The 22,028-nt window shown below is 41.4% G+C and overlaps 2 protein-coding genes across 3 annotated transcripts in view; one reads left to right on the top strand and one right to left on the bottom strand.

The window, feature by feature from the left end:
* cdc42bpab (CDC42 binding protein kinase alpha (DMPK-like) b) overlaps positions 1-4,757 on the bottom strand; it is a gene marked incomplete at its 5' end in the record, with an annotated part of 73,037 nt that extends 68,280 nt beyond the window's left edge. For both annotated transcript variants that reach the window (XM_083898821.1, XM_083898822.1), the window contains one exon: positions 4,580-4,757. In XM_083898821.1, coding sequence (XP_083754947.1) covers positions 4,580-4,757 — 178 coding nt within the window. The remainder of the gene's footprint in view (positions 1-4,579) is intronic.
* Positions 4,758-17,323: 12,566 nt separating this feature from the next.
* On the top strand, positions 17,324-19,584 carry lft1 (lefty1; the record flags this gene model as incomplete). The annotated part of the gene is given in 9 exon segments (XM_083898794.1): positions 17,324-17,337; positions 17,339-17,357; positions 17,359-17,395; positions 17,398-17,449; positions 17,451-17,502; positions 17,505-17,772; positions 17,960-18,206; positions 18,334-18,573; positions 19,260-19,584. Coding segments are annotated over 9 exon segments (1,254 nt in total).
* Positions 19,585-22,028: the final 2,444 nt, after the last annotated feature.

Raw genomic sequence — 22,028 nt, 5'->3', positions numbered from 1 at the left:
GTTGAACTGGCAGGGTACATTTTTTTTAGCATGATTACTTTCTTTAATTAAAATATGAATATTTTAGCACAAGCACATCATCATCTATATCTATATCTACACATATAGATAAAGATGATGATGTGCTTGTGCTAAAATACATACATATATCACACTGGCAAACTGTCCTATGTCAGCTGAGATAGATACAGCACCCCTCCTGTGGAGGATTAAGTGGTAGATAATGGATAGATGGATGGATAAATACAGTACATCACATCAGGATGACAATATACCACTGCATCGTGTTTTGTTCCACATCTTGTTTGTAGTATACATAAATCAGGGTTTCTTCTACAGATGTTTCATTGTGGCCACAGCAAAAATTTCTCCACCACAGCTTCAGAATTCAGGAACACTTGCTTGCAATCTTCACTCTATATTTTCACGTTCTGGGTCTTACCAGAGGGGAGGCGCTCTGAGTGAAAAAATGGGCCTCTGCTCCGTGTGCAAACACTTAATAACTCTCAAACTGTTGAACATGACATGAGGAAGACTAATAAAGTGCCAAGTCAATGTCAACATTGTATTACAATGCCTAATTTGGTCCACTGTGGTTTAATTTCCTCTCTCCCCAGTGCATTACACATTCACTGTATACACAGTATACAGTCATAACGGCAACATGGCTCATCCTGAAGTGGTCACGAGTGAAGTTGACACAGATAATAAACATTAAAGCGACAGTATCAAACCACCTCTTCAAAAAACATGTATGGATGCAATGTTTGTGCGCTAGTTTATCAAACAACATTGTACGTTGTTGAATTTCACAATTGAGTTACAAGACTTTTTCATTATATATTCAATGAGTTTCCCATTTTCTTTTTTTTCTTTCGAGTAAACAAAAACGGTCTTTAGGGTCTAAATTCACTTTCTTCAGCTTCATCAACTTCTTGCTACTTGATTTAATAGCGGATTCTCATATAAATGTCTTTGAATTGGAATATAACAAAGCAGCAACATGGGACCTCTAGCACAATAATGACACTGACACTAAGTCTGCATGTTGTGTCTGGACGAGCTCAGTCAGGGAGTTTCAAGTGTCAACACAGGGAAATGTCAGGATGAAATCACCACTTGGCACCAAAGCATAGGGCACCTCTCCTTAAAGGCCAGGGCACACTGGCATTGCTTCAGGGCCAGTTGCATGGGCAGGTTTTCAGCAGCACAGCCCCGGAAAACTAACGAGGCCACAAGTGTACTGCTCTAACAGAACCAATACATGTGCGATGAATAAACATGGTTGGATAACTTGGACTTGGACGATATGCTTTTGTTGTGATTCAATTGTATCACAATACTTGGGTGCAGATTTCCATAGCAGCCGCAATCATTTAGTGAGTGGACTGCATGGAGGTTAGCAGAAGTGATGACATTCAAGAGGTTTCTTGAATGCTTGAAATTAAGATTTCAAAACTCTGGATTGCATAACACAGATTAAGAGAAATATTTTTAGGTGCTTTTAGCCGTTTCCATTTATCGGGGTAGTACAAATAGCATGATTCTGGGGGAGACTTTTTTATCATCACAAAAGAAAAAAAACAAGATCTATCACAATTTCTTTTTTCTCCACCCCTAGAGGAAAGCACTTCTTCATCTCCACACACAAAACCACCAAATCCAGCCACGTCCAGTATTTTACCAGCCAGGGTAACTCCAGTTTTAAGCACAGAATTTAACATGTTCAGATGGTGGCTGGTGGGGTTGACCAATTTGACAACCACAGCCAAAATTGACCACCATTTTATTGATCAATCTGCCCTCCAGTATGTTTTAGACAGTGCCATTATGCAGCCTGTTTAATATTGTATGTTTAAGTGTTCAAACGATTAAATAAATAGCTGACACACGCAAATATAGATACAGATACTACTTTCTTTCCATTATACTTCTGTTTTTTTCTTTCATTTTGCCTGCTGCAATATTAATTTGCCCACATTTGGTGCAATGATTTGTTCATGCTCTGCCTCAAAGTGGTTCTGCTTCTTTTAGGGCTTTAAAGCACAAGCAGACCAGCCAGGCATGCTCCGGCAGCGAGCTGGGCCTCTGCGCCAGATAAAAAAGGTGAGTTGTTCACATTCCTGCTTCATGCACAAACCAAACCCCTGATGTCTCACACACACAGCTCAATCATTTGTGTGTGTGTGTGTGTGTGTGTGTGTGTGTGTGTGTGTGTGTGTGTGGTCTTCCTGCCAGTTGTGTTTTTTCAAACCTTGCTTTAACTAGAGGAGCGAAGTTACAGAGCTCTTAGCCCCAACTCTGCTCGTCCTCTTAAACCAATCAAACTCCGAGTAAAACATTTATACCACTAATCTCCATCTGCAGCAGATGGAAACAAAATTCCACTGTTTTACTTTGTCATATCAGCGTCTTTAACCTCTTCTTCCCTGAACCTCTTTTTGGAGTCCCTGCTCGAAAATGACATGCCCAAACTAAATAGAGTAAATCTCTGCAGTTACAAGCTCTATGTGGATTATCTTGGTATCAAAATAAAGATAACACTTGTGACATTTCCACCACAGGTGTAAGTTTCACTGCAGATGCCACTGTGTCAGTTTTAAAGGATTTTTTTTTCTCTTGCCTAAAAAAATGTTGCATTTTAAAGTAAATATCACCTTTAAAATATGCAGTAGGAGCTTAAAAACGCATGGAGGACATGTAACATGTGGATCTAATGCTGCTGAAGTGAAGAAGAATAAAATTACAGAGGTTTTAGTAAATAAATGTCTATGCATTCTCTCATTTGGCATCATAAATGCCATTTGAGATTTATTATGATTCAGTCTGTGTTTATAAAAGTTAGATATGGTTGTATGGCTTTTATTGTCGCTGCGTGTGACGCTGCCCCCGGTATCGGGGGAAACGGGGAAGAAGAGGTTAATAGGAAGCCATGTATGTCATAAGCAACCTTTCACCCGTACACACCCATAAAAAGGAAAACAAACTGACATGCAAAGCTGTGAAAAGCAAACTGAAGTTAAGAGGGTTTGGTGGCACTTACTTGAAAGAGTGCATATTCAGAAGAACATGTTGTGAGAAATCTTTATATCTTTCCTTGATTCATGACCAACATTTAAGTGTGTCTGCTTAAAATCCAGCTCAAATTAATGTCATAAATATTTAATGTCTCCTCCTTGTAAATTGGTTTCACTGAAAGGATCTATAAAGACATATATTATATTAAGACCTGAAATGACTATAATAGGTCAGAGATTGAGGAAACATACTGAAATACTGGTTTCAGTGATAGCAATGGTGCAGTATTTTCATGAAATAAATTTTCATTTGTGGCCTCAAACTTCTGTTGTACCACCCACCACCAACCATCCAATCAACACAAAGGATGCCAGAAACATCAAACCTAAAAAGCCTCACTACTCATCTCAAAAATGTCTAGACCAGAGAAGAAGAAAGCCATGGGTCTGAAGTGTTGGTACAGTTAATAAGAACGACTGAAAGGGGAAGTTTTGTATACCCTTTTTCCCAGGCAGCAGCAAAACGGAGAACATCTGCCAATGTTAGCTTACACCCTCACTCTCTCGCACACACACAGTGGATATTTAATGTGTAATGTTTTCGCTGTCATCTCTTCGAGTGATAATTTTCTGCTTTTGCTCTAAAACAGACACTTTTAAATTCCGCTTGTAGCCAACAATAAAATGAACCAAATAATTTAATAAAAAATCAAAAAGGCAGTTATGTAAATGTATGACTACAAGCATGAACTCAGTGTAAAGGTGGAAAGGAGTGCATCTTTGTATTTCAATATTTCTGTAACTACGGCAACCACGCTCTTAAAATGTTATTGACTGGAAATGTAACAGTTTAAATGATGTTTTACATTCATCACATTGAATATATACATCAAATTCTAACCCAATTTACAAAAAGAAAAGAAAGCATGCTGCGTTTAAGCATGCATGTATTTTGGGAATTATTTCGTCAAGATCAGCAGTAGGTGGAGCACAAAAAAAGGGATAAGAAGGCACAAGGCAATTTACTTTTTGTTGCATCTCTCCATCTATATTGCAGTAATATTTGCTTCTTGCACTCGGTCTTTTATGAGCCAAGTCTATCCGAAACAGACTTTTATGTAAGTGTAAAAACTTACGTGATATTTCAATGTTTTGAGATTACATGTGCAAACACGAGCAATAAACACAGGTTGGAGGAAATCCACCAACTGTCAACTTGGTACCAAGTTTTCTTTCTTTCATTCTCTTTTTCCAATTCAACTGCTTTTTGACGTGACTGCTGATGTGGTCATTCTGCACGTTTTTTCCCCAGAAATATCAAACATTTACTTGCAGAAGATAAACTGGCCTTGTTTGTAGTTTCAGGGAGGGTTTGAGTGAGAAGAGTTGAGGCCAACAGAGCTCCACTACTACTATAAAAGGAATGTGATGGGGAAGGGAGGGCCACTGCACCACCAACATTATTAGCCTATCATCTTACCAAAAAGACAAGAGAGGCTGGGTGCATGGGCCCAAACAAAAGGCAATACAATGAATCAGGATAATAAATAAAGTTTTCTTACCCCAGTCCAAAAACTCCAAGATATTTTTCTCTCTTCTGAGCGGGGAGTTGTTGCACTCATCGTAGAGACACACCAGGATATCCAGCAGTGTTTCCACGCTCAGGCAATGGCCTGTGGACTGAACTGGCCCGTCCAGGATCAGCTTCTCCAGCTTCTTCAAACGCACCTCTCCCGACATTATTCCGGCTTGCTGGTTTTTGAAGTAATGATGATGGAGAAGTTAAGAGAGGAAGGGAAGAGTAGCAAACACCCCCTCGGCCTGTTAGTGAGCGCAGGAGGGCCCGTAAAGAAGTTTGCTCACCTTGAATATGTCCTGAAAATAAAAAAGGATTTGAGTTTAGGACAAGCCGGGGCTAATTCCGCGTTAAAACCAGCCTATTCATGATCTCCCTCTCGATGTCCAGTATCTAAGAGGTGGATAAGACGTGCAGCACTTCCCCATTTTTTTTAACACCAATCCCCACATAAGAAGTAGTCCCAAGCTGCCCCGGGCCGGCTAATTTTGATAAAATCCCACCGTTTGTTGGAACTTTCTGCTCTTCTCTTTGTGGCGAATAGTAAAATAACAGAGTCGTAGTGGTTCAACAAATCCTCATGAGTAGATGTGGCAGATTTCTGGGGCTCTCCATTCCTGCAGCAACCCAAAAATGCAAGGCAGATCCGCAATGCTACAAAGCCCCAGCGCCCCTCCGCTGCTCCAGGATTGGAAGGGCGACACAGGCTTAGTTAGCAGCCTGCTAGGTTAGCTACTGAGCTAGCCAGCGAGCTAACGTTAACGCTACTTTTCTCCGCTCTTAAATGCCATCATTGGACCCCTTTTCCAGGAGTGGACATATGATATGCACCGTGTTAATAAACCTGAACTGAATTCAGGTCGTTTCGGCGTTATTTGCTATTCTTATATCCAACTGGGAAAAAATATCCCCTTGTTTTCACAACTCAGTACTGGCAGATAGGTTCTTTAAATCCCATTCTTCGTCCCGAAACGTCGCTTTAGTTTCTCCCCCAGTTCAAAACCACGGGCTGCTGAAGAGTTACAGTGACTCGTTAAGTTCGCCGTCAAAATGCGGGTTCTCGCTGAAGGTTACAGCGGAGTTGGTTTGTTTGACGCCAGGAGGAGAGCTGCAGTCTGCTCCTGCTTATTCCAAATACGGGACACAGCCTAAATTCCCGTTGTCCTTTCCCCCTGTCGTTGCCTTCCTCCGCCGCTGGTGTTATGCGCTTTCTGGTTCCCCACCAACTGGTGTCCTTGCGCGAGCACGCGGACGCAGCGGCGTCCTCCTGCCCCTGTCTGCTCTGCAGTGACTGAGATGCTCGTGCATTCTCGAACAAAGTATTGACTATGATTATTTACACCTCTAACACATGGAAAAAACACACTGGAAGCAAACACGGCATACGTGGTTCCACTTAGATATTAAGTTTATGAAAATTGACTCTTTGCACAGCAGCCATTTTGACAAGTAGCGAAGAAAAGCATGTGTTACTGATCATATTCACGAAGCCTCTGCTTATTACATGTATGTCAGGACAGTGTGAAAGTGAACCAGCATGTGCCTTAAACCCAAGAAGCCACATGGAACACAGCCATCATCCACTGATCATTTACACCCAGAGTCTAAAGTTATTTGGTTTGATTTTTTTTTATCACCACGCACTCTAAGATTAAACACACACACACACACACACAAAAACATATAATTAATGCAATTTATAGTGTTATATTTACATCAATAAGAGTCAAACACTAGGTACTCCAAGGGGGTGGTGGTGGGGGGGCACCCCCCAAATCTCAGCTCAGGCTTGGGCCGGCCCTGTTTACACCTGTGGCCTGTCAAAATGGCTGCTGGTAGTTGGAGTTTTAAGGCAGTTGGCAGCATAATGTTACATTAAGCCGAGCATACCTGTTGATTTAGTAGTGGTGTAGGTAGTTGTAGCCACTTGACTGAAGCAGAGGTAAACTGTTGTAGTTTAAAGCTACTGTATACATTTGATTTAGCCCTGAATTACAGATGTAAAGCTATGGTGAACAGTTATCTATTACTTCAAGAAATTAAATCAAGAAATGTCTGTCTGTCTGTCTGTGCATGTCTGTGTGTGTGTGCCTGTGTCTTGGGTCGCAGAGCATCAAAGTCATCAAAGAGATAGATTCACGATTCCAAGAGATTCAAGGGATTAGATTTGATCCCATCAAAGCAAATCAAAGACAAGAGTCCACCTGTCAATGGCACGACTGTCTAACGCAGAGCTCTCAAACTCAAATGACCTGGGGGCCAATGCGCATCTAATGTGGTCAAGAGGGGGCCGGCCTAGAGAACTAAAAGTGGGAGAAAAAACAACTGTTCATAATATTGCATCATGATATCACACGCATACTTAATAATACTATTTATGATGCAAAATGTATGTTTTAAGATCAAAAACAGACATTTATTTTACATTACATAAATAATAGTGTGGACAACTGTAATTAAAATTCGTACCGGGAGTCGTTTCAGCCGCTTCTATTCCTGGCTTGGGCCCTAACAAGCATATTTATACTGTATATGTAATTGAATGTCGTATATAATACATTAAATAATGGGATAATTATGACCAAATGTCTTATTATTACTGTTATAAAAAACATTATATATTCTATCGCTGGCAGCTGTGCCTCAGTTACACACTGTGTTTAATAGACAGTGAGGTCGTGGGCCATGTTTTCATTATAACATGATATTAAGTGGGGGGGCCGCATGTTATCGATTGGAGGGGCCGCCAGTTTGAGACCCCTGGTCTAATGGGTCAGTTTGACAGACTTCAACCTTAGCAGGTGACTTCCTAAGGGCTGCTGTGTGTGCAGTGCCATAGAAATATGACACATTTATGACAGTCAAGACGTGCACCTGTGCACCTGTGCACCTGTGCACGTGATGCTGAGTCAGTTGAACCTGAGACAAAGCACCTGTTAAATGTCAATGTCAATGTTCATTTTCCATCGCACTTATAATTACTACCATGAAAAAAACACAATAAAGTAGCTCGCCACTAGAAAGTGATTCATGGCTCATTGAATAAGAACCAGCTAAAGAACAGACAATTACTAAAGTTAGCCAAACTTTCACCTGCTGTCTTTTATTGAATGAACTACAAAACCCAGTAGTTCATTGGATAATAAAAAAAACAGACTGTTGCTAAAGAAGATAACACTAAAAACAAAAGACAATAAACAGAAATAGACTGAATACTGTAGTGATGTGTGTTCAAAACTGGATTGGGACACAATATTTAAAAGTGTATCTTGTTGCAGTAACATGTAAAATGATGTTGTGGTGAGCTTATCATACGTGTACTATTTAATTTTAAAATGAATAGTTCACGCTGTGGCATGCTTTTACATTTTTTAGCAGGAGGTGCCCTTTTTTCCCATGCCCTTCCAAATGTCTGTGCACGTCACTGGGTTTACTTATTCTACATAATGCCTACATTTGCACTTATAGTCATTTATCATAACTTATTATTATTTGTCACATTTTAGAAATAGTGAGGCAGCTCATGCATCAAGCAGAGTCTGTAGGGGCCCTAAGCAAAAATTCCGAGGGGGCCCTTCTGACCAGTGTTCACCATTATGTTACAAATAATCTGACACCAATGAAAAATAGTTCAAAAATATATATTTTTTCAAAATGAATGAAATAACATGGAGTTGTATACTGTTGTTTAAGGGGGACGGGGAGGCGGCTGGTCACTGCACATTTCAGTAAAACCAGCCCTCAGGCTACGAGTGTCGGAGGCCCCCTATCAGCTCGGGGCCCCAAGCAGTTGCCTGCCTTGCCTGTTCACAAGCTGCGCCTCTGCACAGCGGCAGATACAAGGCTGCTTGTGCACAAGCCTCGTGAACGCGCAAAGTAACTAGTTGGTGAGGGAACCAGACGGCTCAGAACACCGGTCGGTCGCTGCTCGCTGTCTTTGCACAGTCAAGCCGCAACCACCACCAGCAGCAGCAGCAGCAGCAGCAGCAGCAGAAACCAGCAGCTCACTGCCAGATACACTCGACAGTGGAGACAGTCCAGTAGACAGCACTGTCCGTAACGCCGCGCTGGATTGTGGGAAGTGGGGCTCGGCAGTAAAATATGAATGAGTCAAAAATGGAAGCTTTATATCACGACGCTGCTCATTACAGACAATATCCGCGTATCAAACTACTTTCTTATAAACTCCCGCAAACCACTTACCGTAGCTTCTTTGTCTGCGACGCGGAAAGTGCCGACTTTGTCATGCTTCTTTTTTTTTCCCCAAAAAAAGTTCAACTCACGCGCACGCGCACACTTCTGAATCCTCAACTCCATCCGCCATCTTTGTTGAGTCTCGGAGTGAATCCCTTTTACAGGCGGCGGCCTATCTCTCTGCGCCACAGCATCTCTGCTGCTGCTGCTGCTGCTGCTGGCAAAACCCCAGCTCATCATCATCATCATGGCGCCCGTCACAGCATCTGCTCCCCTTCTCCGCCCCGGAGAAGGGGAGGGTGAGGAGGGGGAGAGTGAGGGGGTGAGGGACTGTCAATACTGTGAATGGGAACAGCAGGCTGTCTGTCAGCGTGCTGCGGTCAGGACACAGTTTCTACGGACTGGAATAACAATGGCTGCTGTCCCTTTAAGTGGCTCAGTGCTGTGCGTCAGTGGAACCTGTGCTGTTGCAGTGGACACACACACACACACACCGACACACACACACACACTCACAAACCTTGCCTACTTTGGCTTGTGTATTGCATTAATGCAAATGTCCAGCAGCCTATAATAATATGGTTACATCAAGTTAGACAGGTGTCTCAGAAGGGTTTGGACCCTCTGCAGTGTCCTTGCAGGGCCACGACATCAAGTGTGTGTGTACTTCCTCCAGGATGTTGCAGCTCCTGCGACAGTTCTCACACAGATGAGAGAGGCCTAAAGCTCAGAGCAAACTAATAACTGTAGACACCTTTGGGCTTTTAACAGGATTTCTACCCATGACAGTCAAAACACCAGCTACACTTCCTGTATGGCCACGGTTCTCAAACTGTGGGGGGCGCTTCCTCTGAAACTCAGAATCAGAAATACTGTTCTACTGTATACCAGGGTGTGTGATCGGAGTGTGTAGCTAGTGGAACAGTGTCTGTCATGTCTAATGGCACATTATATTTACATCAGAAGCCGAAGGTTGGAAGTAGGAGTGGCATCACACGCTCTACACAGGATTTTGCACACACAAACAGCTTGGCACCATGTCTGTACGACGTTTACGACTGATTTACTGTGAAATAAATAAGACTGAGGTGCAATTAACAGTAAAAACAGCAGTGTAAGTACGAGAGGCAGCCATCTTGTAAACCCATGGCTAAGTCGGTGACATTGCTCCGACTTTCAGAGCGAGAAATCCGAGTTGTTTCCGGCTTCTAAGTGAAACGCACGAAAGTGAAAGTGATGTGATTCTAGAGCAGGGGTCACCAACCTTTTTGAGACAGAGGGCTACCTTAAGGGTAAAAAATAATATGGAGGGCTACCATATAATATTTTTTTGTTTGTTTACCATTTAAATGATTAATATTATACTGGCGAACTGTCCAGGGCGTACCCCTCCTATCGCCCAATGTCTGCTGAGATAGGCACAGCACCCCCCGCGACCCTCTGGTGGAGGAAAAGCGGTAGATAATGGATGGATGGATGGATGATTAATATTATGCATTCAACTGCATACACATTAATTCCAGTGCTTACTCCTAACGATTACCAATTTTTATAAACAATATCAAAGATATTTTACTGAGCGATCATACGGATACATGCAAGTGAGGTGAAGTGAAGTGAGCCCGCGGGCACCGTATTGGCTGCCTGCGGGCTACCAGGTGCCCGCGGGCACCACGTTGGTGACCCCTGTTCTAGAGTCTGTAGTGGCCCTAAGCAAACATTCCCAGGGGGCCCTTCCAACCAGTGTTCATCAACATTATGTTATAAATAATCTGACACCAATGAAAACTGTATGAATTTAAAAAAAAAATGTTTTCAAAATGAATGAAATAACATGGAAAAACATTGTAAACCTTTCACATACCAGAAATGTTGTCATTCTTACTCGGTGTATTAACGTTCAGTAACTTCAAAAAGCAAGTAACAAAGACTTTGACTGTTTTTGTCCATTTGGGCTGCCGTAGAAACAAGTCACTTCACAGATCTGTGAAGACTCTGACAATAAAGGTCTTTGCCTAAGGTCACAGAAACCAAGCGAATGTAATTTTAAAGCAATGATACACTTATATAAGCGTAGATATAAAGGTCCAAACAAACGTTACACACACTGAGCCTTTAACCTCACTCACCTCATTATAACTCTGCGTGAAGAGAGTTTTTCCATTTTGCACAGAGAGGAAGAGAGAAGGTCAAAAGACGTCAAAACTGCCACATAGAACAACACAGTAACACTAACTTGTGTCCTTTATCAGAGACTGATCCACACTCAGTCACACATACAGTCCTGAGTTAATCAGATAAGATCTCCACAAAAGGAACAAGGCTATTATGATTGGGTTGCTATCTAACATTGTTGTAAACACTAGTTATCATACTGTCTGTGTCATAAAAAGCCTCACGCCAAAAGTGATATCCTGATCTATTGCTCAACTAATTGATGACACACACTGTGCAGGGCTTGATGCACTTTCTCAGGCACCATTATCATCTCCTGCTTGGAAATCTTGCATCCTTTTGAAGTGGCGCGGCTTATCACCTCTCAAAGTACAACTATTAATGATTAACAGGCCACAAAGCAGCCGAATCATTGGTGCAGGAAGCTTTGTGAGCGTGGCTCTACGTACTGAACACTGGAAAACACCAAAAATAAAAACTTATTTTTATAAATTCCAGAACAAATTCAAATTAATTCTTGCTCCAATGTCTCTTATTTTTCCATGCCATGGAGAAGGAAGGCACAAAGAGGCACTTAGCACTCAAGATGTGTTCAATAAAATCCATTTAGCCGGTGACCGAGATGTAATTTGAAACATGTCGTCTTTGCATGACAGTTGATCACAACTGGCCCAATAACAGTTTACATATTCTACACTGTGTGTGTAACCATGACCACATGATTGATTAAGCTGGTTTGGAAACAGCAAGCACGAGCAACACAATATATCAACAGTAGTAGTAAAGATAAAAACATGTGTTTTCACTGTATTTCACAACATTCCTGACTCACTCTTGTGCGTCGCACCACACAACAACACACAACCAGGTCACCTTATCACACATGCACATGCACCGCATCCGGCACACATCAGTTATTGACATTTCACTGATTAGACCTCTTTGTTGTCTTCTTGCATGTTGTTAAGTGTTGGGTGTGTTACACAGAATCAATGTCATGTCTGTGTAGACTATTTGAATAGTTTATATGGGTGTGGTGGCAACTTATTTCATACATTTTGACCTGATGAGAACTTTTTCCATTAAAATGAATGTATACGCAGGTGTTATTCATCATTCTCATCACAGTAGTTCAGGAAACTGCTGTTCTAACTACACCATGGCAGTTACCAGTGGGAACATATGTATGAGTAATAATTTAATAATAATATTCATTCATGAAATTTTCTTCAATATCACTAAAAGAAGTTAGAAATATGTTAATATATAATGCACTGTGCAAACACAGTCACATCATTCTATTGCTTCACCTTAACTTTTTTTTTAATCAACTTAGACTGACTTTAATTATCTGGATAACTATATTATTTTATTTTATTTTTTGACAGTGGTAATGTTTTGGCTATATTGTCCAATCAACCTCAGAATATAATATATGATAAAATATAACTTCTGTTTTTTTTCCTATAGCATATTTAACTATATTATTCATCTTTTTTTAAAAGTTCTGTTTTTTTTTATTTAAATGAGGTGAAAAGGGCATAGGAAATTCTTAAATAACAAACTACAAAGAAAAGTTGAAAATGAGGCAAAAACAAAAGATTAAAAAGAGTAAATTGCATAAATAAAAAAGGGAGTGAGACATGTTGAATTAATTCATTCATATACAACAGCAACAGTTACTATTGTCGGTATTAAATGCAAATAGAGGTCTTATTGATTCAGGTGTTAATGGGGAGACATCTGCTTTTTATATGGCTGTTCCCTTTAAAGCCTACGACTGCTTGACTAACACTACTGTAGCGCCCTCTGCTGCACAAAGCCTCTTCCTACAACTGTTTAAAGTCTCGTCTCGTTCTCTAACCCACCCACCAGTTTCATATCAATTTCAGTACTTTTTTTTTAATCCCCCTATAATCTAAATGTATTGATATAATAGAGTAGATAATAAATATTATAACGTATCATACACTTATGGTGCATAAATCCACATAATCTCATCACACACACACTAAACGCCTCCACTTAACCCTGTGCTTTAATGAAAAGTGAATGAAAAATAATTATTGTTAGTTCTATCTAATCATGTCTGGTTCTATTTGGTTAAGTCTGCCGTGGTGGGATTAAAGCGCCGATTGGCCTGTCATTAACTGTATGTGTGTGTGTGTGTGTGTGAAATGCAATTAGACTGTCCTGCACTTTGTCTACATTGAGCCATTGAGTCATAATGGCGCTGTCGCTGCACAGGTCTGGCGCTTCTCCCTCCCTCGGACAGACTGATGGATGATGATTATTTGCAGTCACATCCATCTCTCTGACGCTCATACACACAGCAGCAGCTCGTATGTTTGGGAGCCATTATGGTGCAAAGTGGAGAAGAGCGCCCCCCCCTGTCCCCTCCTCTCCCCTCCTTCTTTGTCTCTTTCACTGTTTCTTTCTCCCAAATATTTGATGTTAAGATAAAGCAGGTCAGGAAGTCTCTTCTATCCATGTGAATAATGTGAATAATGACAAATTTACCCTGAAACAACACAGGTTCAATATTGACTCTGTGGAGCAGCAGCAGCAGCAGCTTTGCCTTGTTCCCATGGAAGAGTTTCTATAATGAGATGCTCTGATGTATAAAGAACTACAATCTGTGTTATTTTCAATAAATGATTATTGTTCATTTTTCACAGGGTAATACATTGAAATATTTCAAAAAAGGGAAATAAGTTAATTTACTTGTGTATTCCTCTTAATTACTGAAATCTAGGTTTGGTTATTCTGAAATACATACTCTTATCATTCATTAATGCATTTAAATCCCCCTTTTAAGACTATTTATTCAATTACATCTAAATTACAACTTTATATATAATTTAAGAGAAAGGAAGAGAGGGAAACTACATTTAAACATGCAGCGTGACAACTTCAAAAAGTATGTGTTTCAATCTCAATATAAATAAATTAAAAAGAATATACAAAATACACATTTTAAATAAATATAAGGGTGAAGAATAGTCTTCACGAGTAATCTATCTATCTATCTATCTATCTATCTATCTATCTATCTATCTATCTATCTATCTATCTATCTATCTATCCAACTTATTTGTCCAATTTATTGATTAATGTCAGTCAGTCGTGATTGTAACTCTGTCCATGCAATAAAAAAATATTATTTTAAGAATTAAAAAAGGAACAATTTAAGAAAAAGATGAATAAATAATAAATAAAGATACAATAAAAGAAAAGAACCACCTGTCCACATTTAGAATAAATACATCAGCTCCATCATATCTTGCTCAATATTAATACTGGTAAATGATATGATACATAAATGGATATGCTTTGATTTGTTTTGGTGCAGAACAAACACAATAACAAAGACAGATTGGAGATGACTCAAGGTCAGTAAAAAGCAGATTAAATGAAGAAAAGAAGAACTATAATTGTGCAATAATATAAGGCTAAAGCTTAATTATATATAACATTAGAATAGAAAGTATATATTTGAGCATTGGGATTGGAGTGGCAGCATCCACGTTTCTCCACCTGAAGTCTACAAACACTGCTGTTTGTCTCCTGTGAGCATTTGAAGCTTGTCTTCTACAAACAGCACTTCTCTCTTGTTTTCCAGGTAAAGGGGATTTCATGTTTCACAAATGGAAGGGAATGACCTATAAATTGGACGGCTTTTGTATGCAAATGCCTGGATGTTAATTAACACCTGTGTTGTTGATTGTGGGAGCTTGTTGCCCTTTGATTGAAAAGAAATGGCACCTATTGGAGCATCAAGATGTAGCTTTGAACTACAGGCAACTTGGCTTTGATTGGCATGGGAAGGAAGAAAGACTGAGAAATATCACACAAAGGGCATCTTAATTTCCCAAATTAGTGGTTGTAATGTGAGGGGACGAGGAGCAGCACTGCAGCAGCAGCAACAGCAGCAGCAGCAGCAGCAGCAGCAGCAGCAGCAGCAGCAGCAGCAGCAGCAGCAGCAGCAGCAGCAGCAGCACGGCTCTGTGCATGTGAGGCTGTGGAGCACTGGACTCTGTTAGACTGGCCTTTGGCTGGACTGGACAATAGATGTGCTGTGAATTTACATGTCTGCACTGATGATGATGATGATGATGATGCTTCTAGACCAGTACGGCCAGATCACCTTTACACTACACATGTGATCATAGACAGGGATCAACGTCTGTGTGATCCAGAAATGATTTGGAAAAAAACTTTATTCTCATTTTTAAACTTCAAAAAAATACCTATTATAATACATATTTGTGCAAACGTAGCAACGTAGCATTGTGTTGTATATATTCTTCTTAATGTAGTTTCTACAGGTTTATGGCTGAATAAAAGAGCCTCAGAGGTGACTTTTTTGGCTCATTTACAGTATCTTTTTTTCTGTTTAATAGTATTGATTTGACTTGATTTTACGTGTAACAGCACTTATGACATAAATAATGTCAATAATAAGAGTGGCCAATAGATATGAATGATTTAACTTTAACTTTTAAGCAGCCATTTTATAAGAATAGATTTGAAAATGTGTGGAACAGTGTGAAATAAATAATATTTTATGACATATCTCATTCCACAATGAAAAAAAATAAGATGCACAAGACAAATATTAAGCTACATACACACACAGAGACAATGTTTGTGCTATTGCAAGCACATTCACATTTTAAATATTTTTTTAAATAGCTATTTCACTGGGTAATGACATAAAAAGAAGAAATAGACAATAACAATAATAATTATGAGGAGAATAAACATGCAAAATAAGACAAAAACAGCAAACATCCTTTGTACATAACTTCATATCCTTATGACTTTGCACTAAATAACTTATTTTTCGCACATGTTTGAACCAAAATTGGCAAAGCAGGTAACTGAGAAGTGAGCAAAAATAATATCTTTTTAAAAGTGCATTCACAATAATTGACTCATGCTGAATTTAAAAACTGTGTCTGCAATAATATAGCAATGAGTGAAGTTTCCTAGTCGTGATAATGTCTGCAGTCTGCACACACACAGTATAGTCCATCATGATATTTCATTAGGCTGTGTGATACTGTGCTCTCAGGCCTCCTGCATTCATTAATAATTGCTCTTGTTAGTCAGCTGCAGCCAGTGTAACTGCAGCGAGCGAGCAGGTCTGGCAGTCATCTGTCATTTGCTCTTCCTGTGTGTCCCTTCAGTCTGTCTGACATCTCTAAGCAAACACCGCCCAATACACAACCACAGGCAGGGCCTTGTGGGCAGCCAGCGAGAGCAGCCCTCTTCTAATGTTTGTGTGACAAAAAAGGCAAGGCAAATCCTCGCAATGGAATCAGATAATCACCAACCTGTGAAGAGCCTGCCCCAATCCACATCCACGCCGGCCCCCCGGCCCCTGGATTAACTGTCTGTTTGGCTAATAATTTTAATCTGCTGGAGAGGGCCCAGAATGGGTGACAGGGCCTCGGAATAAACATCTAATCCTCTGCCGCCCTCCTCCCTGCTCTGCACCACTTCCTCCTCGACTCCCTTCATGTGTTACACACTTGGACTAAAGTGAACAGACTGATGTGGTGATGCTCTTTAAACTCATGCTGCACAGAGAAGCTGCAGCGGGCGAGAAAGAGATAAACCCCACTGTGTCTGTGACATGCTGTTGCCAGACTGTCCCGGCCTGACATCGTGCAGTGGAATGTACACATCAGAGTGTGTGTGGGGTGTGTGTGTGTGTGTAGACAAGGGTGCGACTGAAGAGAGGGCACTTCAGGTTCACAGGGTCAAGAGATGAAATGTCTGTCTGTCTGGGGCACGTGAGGAGCAGCGTGTTCTAAATCTGGACAAAAACAGTGCAAATAATTCAAATTAATGCTAATAAAGTCACATTTTTCTGATTTATTTGATGGTAAAAAAGAAAAGTCAAAATCTGAATAATTAAGATGAGGTTTGTAGTGATATGAAATTTGTAAGGATCTGACAGTTCCTCTGTACATTTAGCACCAACTAGGTGAACATTTTTCCAGAATAAAAGCCTTTAAAGTTGTTCCCAACAACCTCATTATCCAGAAGATTGTGTTTCTGAACTAAATTATGAGGCCAAAAAGTCATGTGGATTTCTAAATTCCTGCTGTGACCAATACATGTAAAGATTTGACAGTTCCATCCATAATTTCCTGGAAGAAAACGCTTCCAAAAGATATTTTTTGACACCATAAGAAGCTAAATGTGAGACTCTCTCACTGTGGCACCATGGCCAACAACATCAAGCATAGTTTTAGTGAAACTATTGTGAAATTACGCCTCCACAATATGGTTGGCACTCGAGTCTAATTGTTGCTGTTTGAAGTATGGCCACTTAGATATCCTGTTTAGGATGGGGCTGTATTGTCACCTTTGTTCTGATAAGGTTTCCCTGCCCCCATCGACAAAGTGCGAACGACTGGGAGGGCCGCAACGATATAAGGGGCCAGAGAAGAGACAGGGGACACTTGTCTGTCTCTGGGTGACCTGTGCAGCTCTTTTTTTTTATACACATCTCAGCCTTTTTCTTCCCCCTCATGGATTTCCTCCGCGCTTGTCTCCTGTGCTCCGCTCTCCTCTGCCTCGCCAAGGCTTTTACGCATCAGGATATGAAGGACGCGCTGCTGGAGAAACTGGGCTTGGATGAGGTTCCCAGAATCCAAAAAAGGGATTTGGAGAACCTGGTGGTTCCGGCGCACATCAGAAACAAGTACATGTCCATGCTGAAGATGCACCACAGCAGGAGACGCAGATCTCTGCCCAGCCTAGCGGGCATCCTGAGGGGAATCCCCGGCAATGCAGGTAAGGAAGGACATTTCACTTGTTAAAATCATAAATATGATTGTTTTTCTTTAATAATAATTTAAAAATAACGTGACATTAATAATTTGAAGCGCGGTTGTTCCCGTGCGTAAACAGTGCGTAAAAGCAGAAGTTTGTCGGCAACAACGTAAAGAGACTAAAATGTCGGAACTGTCTTGTGCTTTAGACATTTCTGGGGAGTACGTTTACTCTGACACCGCCCGGTACCGCATGGTGTTCGACATGGAGGCGAGGATCCCGGATAACACCGAGGTGACCATGGCGGAGCTGAAGCTCTACCAGCGCGCCAACCATCACAAGCGCTTCACGGTGGAGAGGAAGAACCACCGCGCTGTCAGCAACGCGCGGGTCAGCATCTACTGGGTGGAGGTGTTACCTAACGGATCCAACCGGACATCGCTAGTAGACTCAAGGTAAGGGTTCGATTCCCCCCCTGTTGTGAGGAAGCCGGTGCCAAACCATAATTCAATTGCAGAAAACACACCCACCATCTCCTCTTTCTTTTTTATAATTAATGCTTCTTATCTCTCGTTTTCGCAGGCTGATCCCCATTCATGAGAGCGGCTGGAAGAGCTTTGATGTGACTCAGGCGGTGCACTATTGGTCCAAGACGCAGCAGAAGACACCTATGCACCTGGAGGTGTGGATCGAGGGCGAGAGACCTGGCAGCTACGCGGCAGAGTTGGCCAGGAGTGTCCACTTTACCACCCAGGAGCAGACGGACAACACCTTGGGGAAGCCTGAGCTCATCCTCTACACACTCAACCTCGAAGAATACGGGTAAGGGCGCGAGCTTTTGATATACAGGATATTGTATAAGCGTGACAATTGGGCCTGTATCCGCCTGCGTTTTCGTTCATTAGTGGAGAAGCGGCAGTGTGGCACACGGGCCTTAGTTTGCGCACTGTCGTGGTAAATTACTTATTCCATAGGTTCTTAATTGAATCCCACTTCATGTGCAGTCCATAAATTAGTAAATAAAGGGAACACTTAATTATTACAGTCTTTGATTTTGTGTGATTTTGAATTCAGCCAGGCTGGTGATTTTAGTTTCCATTGATGGATGTTGCCTTCATTATTTTACACTTATGCTGAAATAATTCATAAATCAGGATTTTCTTTGTGATTTTAAGTGCTCCTTACCTTTTTGGAGATAACCCTAACCCATATCTACGAGCGATTCAAATAAAGAGTCACTCATTATGCTCATTATACTTTGAACATTGTACTGATGTGTGTAATATAGTATAATGTAATATAATATCATTTTGTAATTGGAGGACGAAGAACAATTCAAATAATACAAATTAATCTGGCAAATGTCTTATCCAAGTTAGACATTATAATTACAAAGTTGTATGACAAGCAGCTAAGACATTCTGGGCCAACCCGAAACACTGCCATGACCCACCAGCTAAAAAAAAAAACACTTGTCTAACTATATTTTTCTTTTTTTTCCCCCTCAGTTCTCGAGGAGACTGCGACGTCAGCCAAAGCAAAGGCACCTGCTGCAGAGAGCAGTACTACATCGACTTCCGCGCACTCACATGGACGCAGTACTGGATCATCGAGCCAGCGGGCTACCAGGCCTTCAAGTGCACCGGAGGCTGCAAGCAGCCGAAACGCAACTACGGCTACGGCGAGCGGCGGTGCACGGTGTCCGAGAGCGCCCCCCTGCCCATCATGTACCTGGTGAAGAAAGGCGACTACACCGAGATAGAAGTGGCCGAGTTCCCCAATATGATCGTAGAGCGGTGCGCGTGCACAATGGACAACGTGTCTGTGGTATGAAGTCACAGGAAGCAGCTATAGTGATCCTGTGTCGGAGGAACATTATAGCATTTCTTCCCTTCATCGGGGTGTTGATATATTTAAAGGTTTTAAGCGACACGTCTAGTACTTTCTATTTAAATGGACATATATGGAGTTTCACAGGCAAACGCGGCTCCACCTCCTTCCACACGAGCACTTTTTATATATTTTGTAAATTTTGATATAATTTTTTATATTCAAATTTGTCTGAGGCTGCAGCTGACGTTGCAGCAGTCACTCCAATTCTGTCTCATGTGTTATATTTTCATGCTGTACATAATATGAATGAGTTTATGTTTGGAAAAAATAAAAAATATTTTGTTTCACTAAAAGAAAAAAGTTTCTGCTCCTACTTCCTGTTCTCTCTCTCTCTCTCTCTCTCTCTCTCTCTCTCTCTCTCTCTCTCTCTCTCTCTCTCTCTCTCTCTCTCTCTGTGTGTGTGTGCCCTCCATTCACATTCATGATCACATTCACATGCAGTTACATACAGCTGCTGTCGCCGCTTAAGCTTCATTCACACTCGTAGGAAATAGTGGAGCAGAGCAAATAATTTGCCTAATGACTTATCACACCTGTTGCACTGAGGGCACACTGTCGTTGACAATGACGGTCAAAAGCCGCAGTATTTGCAGTGGGAAGGAGCGACACGGCCACATACAGAGAAACATGAAGTCAATTCACATTGAGCCAGAGAATGTGTTTACATCAGGCTTAGACCGGGCCAAACGTTGGTAATCAGGGCCAATACCTAATGTACTGTTTGCCGTCTGAGTGGGGGGTCCTGTCATTTACTAATATGCTGCTGATGTAGGCAAACGCGGTCGTCCCTGCCAAAGACAAGCAGCTGTCTGTCCGTCTGTCTGGGAGGGAAGTGAAGTGGATTCCCATTCTACACCTCCAGCAGCAGCAGGAGCCACGAGAGGAGACGAAGCACAGGTGGCGTGGTGAAGAAACATGAATGTCAACAAGGTTATTTACAAAATGACTTGAGCTCATGCATTAAGGCTGGCTTTACACGACAACGCTCCCGGGTGAAACAGACGAAATATTTTTTATCTGACGGCGTTTTTGGGGCTTGAAAAACGCAAAAAAATGAACCCACCCTCCAGAGTGGAAATCTTAAAAACGCGGTTGAAAACGCAAAAGTGTGCTCTGAGCTGCTCACGCTGGCTATCCTCCCGTACGTGTTGACGTCAGATCCATGTGCAGTACAGACAAACAACAACAAACATGTCGGATTATATCCATCAGTCCTGACATTCAAGTTGCCTTAGCTGCTCTGATACCTATCCAGGAGTCATTTCAGCAATTAAGCCAAGTTAATGTTTTGGTTTTCGACTGTGGGCTAAGTAGAAGGACGTTTCAGCGCATGCGCGCGGTCCTGGTGTTGTTGTATGACAGTGCTTCACAGTGCCACCTAGCCACCTGGCATGCATACTACATTAAATGTCACACACTTCTGCAATTTGCATGCATAGGTCACCGCGTCCACCCAAAGACGCTCCTCTAAACACGAAATAAAAAGTGGGAACGCAACGCCACTTTTGTGGTTTGTGTTCAGATCGTTGTTGTGTAAAGCTAGCCTAAGAGACGTACTCAGCCACCATCCTGTTCTGTAATTGCGGTGCGTGTGCACAGACAGACACCGTAACCATGGCTGTAAAGCAGGAACACAAAAGTGTCACCGAATAAAATTGATTCCAGCTCAAGTCTATGGTATTTTTACAATAAGTGTTTTACTTTATCTCGCTGTTACACAGACTTTCTCACTGGACACTGAAATTTGTAGACGTCCTGCTCCCTCCTCCACCAAAGCCCATAGAGAACATTAATATTTTTTATCTTGCCAGGTACACAAAAGCTGCTAGTCTACTGCTGCCTCTTTTGGTCTGTTTGTGCCACTTAAAGCTGCCATATGTAAGACTGGCCAAAAACATTTACTACATTCAAATTCAAAATACCGAGGTCTTTTAGGTTTCGTTTTCTGATGTAACTGGCAACCCGGGGTTGCTCGGCAGCAGAGACTCTACTGACTGCAATGATTGGTAGACGATTGGTAGACGGCGGTAGGTGGCGCCACATGCCAAAACATGATTTCAAAATATAAACATGATTTGCAGTCTGCAAAATATATTTTTTAATGCAAATATTTTGGCTGTACTGTTGTTGTTGGTGAGTTTGTTATATGAACATTATTCCTGAGTCTCTGTGACATATTAGGAGGATTTTATGGCCAGTTGCTACAGATTTATCACATAAGGCACCTTTAAATAAATCTAAACACATGATTTAAAATGCTGAAATCACAAAACAACACATTTTAACTCACTGATGAAGGCAGCAGTGGATCAGCCACTCCTGTATGCTGTCAAGTAAAATCGATGGTTTTCTCCATGGGCTTTGGGTTCAGAGAGTATGCGGAA

Source organism: Microchirus variegatus, assembly GCF_963457635.1.
Source record: "Microchirus variegatus genome assembly, chromosome: 12".
NCBI classification, from domain to species: Eukaryota; Metazoa; Chordata; class Actinopteri; order Pleuronectiformes; family Soleidae; genus Microchirus; species Microchirus variegatus.
The sequence above is the reverse complement of the archived record's forward strand: the minus strand, read 5'-3'. Positions and strand labels throughout refer to the sequence as shown.